The following is a 10,451-nucleotide window of genomic DNA, read 5'->3' as shown; positions in this document are numbered from 1 at the left end:
CTCAGACATCTGGCACAAGCAGGATTTTTCCCTCCCTCTTTTTACCTGAAAAACAGCAGCCTGAAGTGAACTGGTATTGTCTGGATAGCTGAAAAGAACTGTGGTTGTTTTATTTTATTTACTGAAAGGTAACAAAAAATAAAATGTTAGATGGGCCTCCAGAAATTTACCATGGACGTAAAGGACTCCTGTACAGAAGGCTTCCACCTCTGTTCCCTGTTCCTACACTAGCACTGGGGAGATTTTTATTTCTCTGTCCCCTCAGATTAATGAGTTAAGTAGTAATTTTTAAAATCGATGTACTGAAGCCAAGAATCTGATACCTGACCATGTAAAGCTAATTTCTTTCAATTAAAAAAAATAGATAACAATTAAAGCCTCAGCCTGAACCTCTGCCAAAAAGGTCTAAGCAAGCTTCATCTGTCAAGGTTTTCATTTCTCAGCAAGCAGCTCTTACTCCCAGTGCTTCATCTGCTCAGGGAAAACTGCCTCGTCCAGACCAAACATGGCTTATATCCAACAGCACAGGTTCTGCACTGTGTTCTTTAAAACACACTCCAACAGCACAAGGCACAGCACCATGCCCCGTGCCAGAGCATGGCTGTCTGTCCTTCCTGTCCTTCGGACCACTGCTGCCCCACCCTCTCAGAGGTGGAGACCCACAGAACCTGTCAGGACAGGCCCCTCCTGGAACTCTGCCTCCGCCTTGGCACTGTCACTGCTGACACAAAGGACTTGCTGCCACGTTTCCTCTGGAGTTTCTTGCATTGCTGCCTTAACAGCGTGAGCTAGAAGGTCTGCCAAAGGATTACACTGCACAAACATATGATTTTAAACCAGGCAGCCCCAATCCCACACCCTGGAAAAATTCCCCATCCTAACCGCAAGTTGTCAGACCAACCCTGCAAACTGGGCTGCTCAGCATGGACCTTCCCCTTCCCAAATCGCTCTTCTCTATGAACTCTAGTCCAGGAGAGGAACCACAGCTGGTCCTTGGAGGGGGAAGGAAACCTTGAGCACAGCCTTATTCGTCTACAACTCAGCAGATCACCATGGAAGTCTGCAGTCCCAGCATTTTGATTTGAGAGAAGGGAATAGTGCATCCCAGATTTCTGCACCAATGAGCACCACTTGCTGACACACAGATGTGCCTGGGAGTCCCAAGGAGCTCCTGCTGCTGCACACTCCCACTGCCCAGAGTTGCTGCCTGGTGTCATCCCAGTGCAGGGCTGAAAGATGGGGGTAGGACATTCCTGCTGACAGCACTGCCTATAGGAAACAGTGTCAGGAGGTGACAGGAAAAAAAGATCCAGGAGGTGACCAGAAAAAATTAAAAAACCCCGAAACCCTCAGCCAAAAGACCAGAAGAAGAAACCATGAGATCAATGACCAGCACAAGAGAAATGGCCTGGGCCCCGTTTCTGCCTTTGTTGGCACCTTACCCAAATTGAGTTTATGTGGGTTTTTCTTACACCACAAACCCAGACTGACTGAAAAATAAATGAAATTCCTTTTGATGTTCAAACTGTGCATCTCTCCTCCTCTCAGCCTTGCTAAAAAACATGCAGAGAAGTGTGCTCCGTACCTTCACCTGTCAGTCATGATCCCAAAGCACCTGCAGGTACTCCCTTTAAAGCATTTCCCACACAGAGCCATTACTACACGTCTGCAGAAGTGGGTCACGGAATTTCAAGCAGACAATGGTCAGAGAGCTGTAAGATGTTTAAACATTTGGTTATTTATCGCTGCTAAGTGACAGAGTATTTTAATCAGCTAGATGTAGTTCAACCTCAACAGCAACTGAACCCTCAAATAATCCCATTAACTTGGGCTCTTTATTTTTCTGATCTAAATAGAATCTTAATTAAAACTAACAGGCAGAATCTGGAGGCACTCGGGTGGAGGGAGAAAATCATGCAAAATAAGGTTTTCTGTCATACTTTCATATTTTAAGGCAGTCTCTCAGTAAGTCCTAACTCTGCACATAAAGAAATGATAAATCACTTGAAATATCCTTTCCATGCTGGCACAGACAGGGAGACAAGCCTTTCCCATCAGTACCAGGGAGGACACAGTAAGTGGAATACAGAACCACCTTTTTCCCACCTGCCTGACTCAGACTCCTCAGCCTTCACACAGAGGGCTGAAACCAGGTCAGAAAACATGAGCTGCACACCAGCTTCCCCAGCAAAAGACAATGGACTAACAGGAGCCTTTGCCAGCAGGAGAGAACTCTATCAGAGAGTGCCTGAGCCATGGGACAGACTTTGCCCTCCTGCCCCTCTACGGCCAATTCCAATCAGCCACCTCTGCAGCCCAACCTCTGCCAGTACAGGGACCAGGGGCTGAGCACTGACAAGGCTGTAACAAGTACCCTGCTGTTGTGTCGTCCTAATGAACCCACGCGGCCAGGAACTTGTGCAGCAGCCATCTGGGACATTCAGAACAGGGAAAAACGTTTCCAAGCCTTGTTCATGTCTTAGTTATAAACAACCCCCCCCCTCTACAGAGTTCCAGACATTTACCAGTTTTATTGGCGTGAAATCTGCAGGCATGAAATGGCCATACCAAATCCTGATGGGTCCCTGGTAGGGAGAAAAACAGCAAGCGGGAGCAAGGCAGTGCTGCAACAAAGACATGGGAATAAAAGGAGTTTCCTGTGAAGAAGTCTCATGAAGAAGATGCAAGATGAGTGAGCCAAAATATTAAATGGCAAACAATGAAAATTGCCAGTGAAGAACCAGTCTGGTACTTGACCAAGCAGGTGAAGGTTGGGTGATGATACAGCTTTTGAAAACCATGAACCAACAGATGACAACTTGGGAGCCACCTCCCTTTCTGCTCAGGAAATCCTGATCAAAAGAGAAATTAACTGAGGTACAGAGCTCAAATCTTTCCTCAGGAAAGGCACCCAGGAGGTAATTCAGCAGGATCTCTGGCAGTATCTCCAGACACTGTCCCACAGAAGAAACAGTGCCCTTCAGCAGCACTAAGAACAAGGATGCACATTCCCAAATCCCATATCCTTAGGGAAACAATGAAGATTGAATTACTGGCACTGCTAACACTGCTGGCATGTGAAAATCCCTTATCAGAGTTCAGCAATAGAGTCCACATCCCTCAGGCTGTAGATCAAATGCTCTTGGGAAATGCTGAGAATAAAAAAAGTCTTTCCTTCCCCTCTGCTTCCTGGGAATCATCAGACGGAGCAGAAAAGAAAGAGACGGATCCATGACATGCTGGATGGAGGAGAAAGGACAAAGCCATTTCTCCTCTTCACTGAAGATGATCTTCAGTTGTTACATGAAAGGGGGATTCAGGCACTCTGAAACTGGAAACACTCAAGTCTTCCTTAGGAAAAGCTTCAAACTCTCCCTCAGATTCCTAGGCCTGCACCACCACTGCATAAATAAAGCATCCAGAAGTTCTGTCTCATTTTTCAACATAGAAGTGTTTTACCTTTAAGTAACTAGAAAATACCTAAAGAGATCAGATATAATCCTTCGTTTTACTGGACTAGTGGAAGAGTACATGAGTACAGTGATGGAATTAGGTTGGGCCATGTTAATTTCAGACTCCAAACACTGGGATTTAAACCCCAATTCTCCTCCAGCAAACACTGTGCTCCAGTCAGTCAAGACGATGACCTGAACTGTCCTCTGGTGTGAACAGGTCCTGTTCACCGCTGGAACTGCACACATGATTCAACTACAATTTAATTGCCATTAAATTCAGGCAAAAAAAATCCCTCAGATGATGGGATTTATGCTCTCTGAACAAAATGCAGAAATTGATTGGACTTCAGTGCATATTGCTACAATGGGAACCACTGGTCTGGGAGAAGATGAGTCACTTTCAGGTGCTCTCCTTAGGGCAGCAGGGAGAGCTGCACTGCTCCCTGCTTCCACACAGCCTGCTGCCATCCACAGCACTGCCACTCTGCCTAGTCCTCCAGGTTTTGCCGATTTTGAAAAGAAAAAGGGTCACGCATAGAAAAAATGTATATATGTTTATATATTAAAAATCCACACCAAAAAAGCAGTTGAAACACACATACAAAAAGTAATAAATAAAGAAAGCCCACAAAAATCCTCAAGCCTAAAAGAAAAAAACCCTGCAATTTAGAAAATCAAACCTACTCTAAAAAACCCTAAACCCATCAACACTTCAAGGCAGACAGAGATGACTCTGCATCTTAACCACCTCCATGGCTGTGTTAAGGAGTACAAGAGCAGCCTCTGGGGAGTAAACAGCAACTTTCTGTTTACGAGAAGAAATTGCAGAATAATCTGTTTTCAAAAAAAAACAGGAGGTAAAAAAAGATATCGGCCTAAGGCTCAGCTGCAGGGGCATCAGGTACCTGACTGATAAGTGAAAATGTTCTGCTAAAATACATCAAAGATAAGCTGCCACAGCCATTTCTACTTCCTCCGGGAAAAAAAAAGATTCACACACTTTGGATTCCGCAGGCTGGAAGAAAGGCCATTTAAGGAAGTTGTCCCTGGAAGACAAAGGAGATACTGGATCAGTAATTTTAAATGAGAGGAAAGGAAAGCAGTCAATGGACTGCAGGCAGGTTAAGGGCAGTTTGGACTCACAGTTTTCTGTAAATCTTACTGAGGTGGATGTTCAGAGTTACTTCTAGCCAAGATGCCATTTCAGGCTGGAGGCAACAGGTTCCCAAGCATAAAGGGACACTTGGAAGAATCCAGCAAAACCTCGACAATATGGTCAAAGCACACCTGTGCTGTAGCATATTCCATCTTAAAATGTAGAATTCTTCATGATCATTAAGCAAACCCCTTGTCCCTGAAATAGCCACCAAAGTGCAGAAAACTGAAAGAAAAAGTCCACTTAAATTTCAAACTTGTTTTTTTAATGTCTTAAAAAGGTCACAAGATTTCTTTCCATCTTATTAATAAATTTTATTTGGACAAGTAGAGAACAACTTGTATCACAACAGCTTTTAAACAACAAGATTAGACTGCAGCACTCCAAGGAGGCTCACAGATATGTACAGTATATGAAGAAAAAAGTTGCACCTTCAGAGCTGATCATGATCAAATTAAAAATACCTGACTTTAAGTACATGTGCTAATAAATTTCCTTTAGGTCATGACCAGCATGAAAATAATTAGGACACAGGTACTCAGCAAAGTTTTCTGCTAATGGATACAGCAATATGCTGCATTTAAGGATTAAAATCAGATTCTAGTTTAGTGTTAGCACTGAGCCCTTAAGAGAAATCCAAATTTCTACTTTTGCCATTTACAAACATCAAAACTATTCCCACTTAAGGGTGTGCCCAGCTGCACACAAATCAAGTCCTTGACTGATAAAAACTTTAGCTCTAATACTGGAAGTCTCAGTCCCTGTACAAACTCGCTTTTCTGGCCATTCCACCCATCAGCTGCTACAGAAAATACTTGCTAAGTTAACTCCTCAGGAGAAACAATACAGGTCCTCTGGAAATCATCACATCCTTTCTAAAATGAAAATGATCTGCCAATTCAAGTTTCATTTGTTCAGGAAGACAGAAGATTTAAGGCTTCGGTGGCAAAAATAATCCTCTGAGCAGTGTTTTTCTAAAGTCAAGCTGACACAGGTACATTTACTTTGCCTTGACTTAAAATCCCTGGTTATCAGGTTTAGATAACATCCGCCTGTTAAATCTGGCAAGAAATCCCTCCTTCCAAAGAGGTTGCTCTAAATCAACCATTTTAGAAGCATTTGAGGATAGTTGGTTTAATTTTTTTTTTTTTTTAATTATAGCAACATTCAGAACTTAGTAAGTTGATGAAGCGGTGCTCATGGCATCATCCGCAATTTTGGTACTGGCAGGGTGGATGCTTGCAAAGTACTTGACGTCACTGTCACCATCCATTTGAAGAGCCATAATTGTTTGTTCCACAGCTTCTTGGTGAGAGTTGGCAGAATTCAGGAAATACTCTGTAAGAGAAAATGCACAAAACTTATGGGAGGAAAGGACAGCAGATACTTCAATGCCAACCTCAGTGTACCAGGTGAGACATAAAATTTCAGAGGACAGTGCACTCTTACAGTCCAACTGGAATATCTGGGCAGGCACACAAGACACTTCCAAATATATCTGTGAATTCACCTTAACAAAAAAAATCATTCCATGTTTCAGAGTGCAGTTGTTCTGTGATGCTGTTCAAGTACAGGATTTCTTCAGTATAAAAGGGTGACAAACTCCATGGCCAAAGAGGAAGGAAAAGCCTGCAAACAACTCCAGATGAGAGTGCTAGTATTTGTGACAGAGGAAAGATACCATCAGCACGTGGCCATGCCACTTCCTCTCCCTGCCAGCCTTGCCAAGTAATTTTCAAATGATAGACCTAAGGTAACATGAAATAAGAGTGGAAGAAGTTCCAACATTCGACACTTTCGATGAAGCACAGAACACAACGTGCATAAAAGCAGCGTAAATACAAATGGCTCACAGGAAGATTAGTTGAGATCTGAGGTTTAAAAACTCCTGAACTGACTTTTTAACTCTGCCTTTCCCAACCTATCCACCCTTCCTAATCATACACAGAACGCCTCTGAGGCAGAGGCTTCCTGTGCCATAAGTTTACGTAATGACAATGCAGAATGGAGGTGCACTATCCACGTGGGGGACACAAAACCACCAATGACATATGAGAGCAGGAAGAACAGCGACATCCTTGGCACAGTTAACAGAAGATAAATCTGCCCATCAGCTGATTCATCTCAACTGTCTCCATATGCTTCCTCAGTCAGCATGCACAAGGCAGCTCCAGCAGTACAGTGCTCAGCAGTCCTCAAGCCAGTGTATAGTGTTGAGAGTGGAAGTGACCAGAAATGGATGAAGTATTCCAATTGTGGACACTGCTGTCTTACCGAATAGCCTAATACTTCTAATGCTGCTTTCCTTTATGGTGCTTTGGACTCTTAAGTACTGCTGACTCTGCTGGCACCTGCAATGCACTGGGGACACTTTCCTAAGCACATTTTCTCTGCAATTTGAGAGTTGCATGTCTTAGTTCCCTGAAGAGAATCCAGAGAAGCTTTCTTCCCGCTGATACCATAAAATATAAAACCCCAAAAAACATCCATCTCTTTTCCCCAGTGAGAAAACAAATGGTGGTTTATATTTGTGTGTATTTTTCTTATTCTTATTACACAGAACATCAACTTTTTTTTTTTTTTTTGAACTAAATAAAGGGCACTGTTCAACAACTTCACAGATGCTAGTTGCTCACTTGTGCTTTCTGATGACACCTCTACCAAGTAGCTCATTCATGGAAAATGACACCAAAGGAGCAGGCTGGCACATGAGCAAGAACTCATTTCCTCAGCATTACACAACAGCAGGTTGGATACCACAACAGGGTCATAAGTTCATGCCAGCCAAGGTAACATCTCACACCAAAGAGATGGTAAAAGCAACAGCGGGCCTCATCTGATGTTGCTTCTTCTTTCCCAGCTGACTTAGGAAAGCTGAGGGATAAAAAACCCCTATGCAGTCAGTTCATTGCAACTCCTTCTGCCACTAACCTTTCTCTAAAAGGGTTTGCTTCAATGTTTTTGCGAGCAGGACTCGAACATTTGGAACCTTGTCAGACGCCAAGTGTAGTAAGTGTGGCAACAGATGCACAGCAAACTGGTCCATGGGCAGGCAGTCATCTTCAATGATAGTCTGGCAGGAACATAGAGGCAATTTAATTAAATTTCAGCACAGGGAGGATGAAATCTCAACACAATCAGAAACCTGGAACTCCCTTTTTTCCCTTTTATTTTTTTTTAATCACTGTACCACTTGAAAACAGGAGAGAAAAGCAGAAGACCTTTACAATCCTTGTCATGGTTAATTTAAGTCGTTGTTTAAACTAGATACTATATTAAGACAAAAATGGTTATTATCAATAAACACCTCTTATACCAAAACATTTCTCGAAATAAACTCTAAGCTCGCATTTCTCCAATCACTTCAAAGAACTGTCCACCTGGGCAGCAGCCACAGTGGCTCCCAGTCTGCACCTCTGCTACAGCCTCCAAATTTGACCATTTATTTGGGATCCCAGCTAGTTTCAACTCCTGCTTGTTCTGCTGAGAATGCATTGGTTTTGACCAAGCTGCACAAGCTGGTTGAAGAGGTACAGGCAGCACATACTCATTGACTTCTAAAGATTTATTATACAAATCTCACTTCCTGCTGAGCAACAAAACAGCTTCCCAACTCAGAGATTACTTTGCGCTCTATATTCAATGTCAGATTTGATGACCTGGTGCTAAGATGCTGAGCTAAAGATGCAGTCTAGCTCATCTATGGAGAAACAGAGAAAAAAACAGCCATTAAACTATTCCCTTGGAAACCATGTTCTCAAATATTCACCAAGAGAGTGTCAATGGACAGCTGGAGAGTTCCAGTCCCCTTAATTCTGATCACCGCCACCCCTCAAACAAAAACAAGCAACAAACAAAAATAAATTCCCCAAAACCCCAGAATATAAATGAAAAGATGTTTCACCTGGCAAATAAAGACAAAAGTCTGCCGACCAGACCATTTGTGGCATCTACAGAACTTCTCAACAAGTTCATTCATGAGGTCTACCACAAAGGTTGGTGTTGAAGCCATGTACAGCTTTTTTACCATTTCACTAACCTTGAAGAAATTAGAAGGGAAAAAAAGTAAATAAAATGTTACCTCCTGACCACCAACACTCAGAAGTCTGACATCCTAAATTTATTTAGCTTGCATTACCAGCTTGTAGGAAATCCAGCGGACAGAGGACACTTTATCTGCACAGAGGCTGAAAGCAATAGGCCGCAGGTAGTCATAGATGTCCCTGGCACTGTACAGGTCTAGAAGCAAAATCAGCTGCCTACAACATGGAAGAAGAACCAAACAGAGTATATCACAGTAAGAAAAAAGGCAGCTTAGCTGAGAATCATCATTTATATGACAACACTTATCAAATATGCAATGTGGCCATAATGAAGTTACTGGGAAGTAAAATCTGTTTTTCAGTTGCCATCATCTGGACTGTGGGTCACTTGCAAATACCAAACTGCCACTTATTCACAATAATGACAATACAACTAGTGGGAATTTTTAAGCAAGGAGGACATGTGGAGGAGGAGGAGGACCACCTACTAATCAAAAATTCAATTAGGAATATCACTGCAAAACATCTCTTATATGATTTTCACATTTTTAAATATCCACAACAATAAAACTAATCATTCTGAAAACCACATACTCAGCCAGCTCAGCACGGAAACGCCAGTTCCTGCTGTTATCAGTCACCAGGAATTCCTGAAGCTGATAAAGATACTCTCGCCTTTTGTCAACATGAAGAAGCTGAAACAGTAAACACAAACTTACATAAAGAGCTACAGGCTACAATCAGCAGACAGAACAAGAGCTTTAAATACAACTAATGAAACACTCTTTTTATTTAAAAAAACTTTAATCTTTAGCAAATGCGTTGCTTTCCTGGGCTAAACCATGTAATGCTTAAGACTAAAATCAGGAAAATGTAATGAGTCTCTCCTTTTACTCTAAGAAAGGAGGTGTAAACAGTCAAGACAGTTTTAGGATTTGTGTCTCTCAGCTCCAGAAATGAGGCAGTTACAGAGAAACCTCTACAGAAATTTGACAAGTAAGTTGTGTAGGCAGATTAAAGCCCCAAAAAAAAAAAAAATCATATACTGAATAAACATGAACAAAGCTCTTCAGAGAAAATAAAGTAGCAGCAACACAGATCTTTTGCAATATATATTCCAGTATTCAATAGATATCTGCAGAGATTCCCACAGAGTTACATGGGTAGGAACACAGACATACCTTCAAGAAGTCATGCAAGTGCTTGAGCACACCTATCCTCACTTCATCTAGGTCCTTCAAAAAGCCATTGAAGACAGGAACTAAATCTCCAGCTGTAAGCTGGTCTCCAAGGATGACAGCAAGTTCATGTATAGAAAATGCCAGTGTCCGCCGAACCTTCCACTGCAACATAAACAAATCAATGTTATTGATCCAAAGTGCTCCAGTCAAACCTGAGGATCAGCATCCAAGCTGGACTCCCAGCAAATTCCACTACTTACAAATATCTGTACAGAATCTTTATAGTGTCTCATGTAACAACTGAAAATTACACTGGAAATTTGAAATGTAAAAAAAAAAGAAAATGCAGGAGAAGACAAATGACAAGGTATCACCTTGAATAGCAAGGAATTATTAAAATAATATTAATCAAAATCTTTTAATCTTCCAAGTTCCAGGAAGCAAAATAGTATTCCTGACATCAGTGCTCTTGCACACATTACTTTTTGCTTTACATTCTTTAGCATAAATTAGTTTCATGCTACTATTCTCTCATTCTAAAATTAAAATTATCTCATTTTAAAATTAAATGAGCAAGATATATATACCATAATACTTCAGCTGGGATATTTTAGCT

At 41.9% G+C, this 10,451-nt stretch overlaps 1 protein-coding gene across 15 annotated transcripts in view; it reads right to left on the bottom strand.

The window, feature by feature from the left end:
- Nucleotides 1–4,854: 4,854 nt before the first annotated feature.
- The window catches only part of PPP4R1 (protein phosphatase 4 regulatory subunit 1), a 64,929-nt gene continuing 59,332 nt past the window's right edge, over nucleotides 4,855–10,451 (bottom strand). For all 15 annotated transcript variants that reach the window (XM_072924494.1, XM_072924495.1, XM_072924496.1 and 12 more), the window contains 6 exons: nucleotides 9,836–9,997; nucleotides 9,249–9,349; nucleotides 8,750–8,870; nucleotides 8,516–8,650; nucleotides 7,543–7,684; nucleotides 4,855–5,949 (listed from right to left, as the gene is read on the bottom strand). In XM_072924494.1, the coding sequence (XP_072780595.1) occupies nucleotides 5,786–5,949; nucleotides 7,543–7,684; nucleotides 8,516–8,650; nucleotides 8,750–8,870; nucleotides 9,249–9,349; nucleotides 9,836–9,997 (825 nt within the window). In that variant the 3' untranslated portion in view covers nucleotides 4,855–5,785. The remainder of the gene's footprint in view (nucleotides 5,950–7,542; nucleotides 7,685–8,515; nucleotides 8,651–8,749; nucleotides 8,871–9,248; nucleotides 9,350–9,835; nucleotides 9,998–10,451) is intronic.

This window comes from Taeniopygia guttata, chromosome 2 (assembly GCF_048771995.1).
Source record: "Taeniopygia guttata chromosome 2, bTaeGut7.mat, whole genome shotgun sequence".
Taxonomy (NCBI): domain Eukaryota; kingdom Metazoa; phylum Chordata; class Aves; order Passeriformes; family Estrildidae; genus Taeniopygia; species Taeniopygia guttata.
The sequence above is the reverse complement of the archived record's forward strand: the minus strand, read 5'-3'. Positions and strand labels throughout refer to the sequence as shown.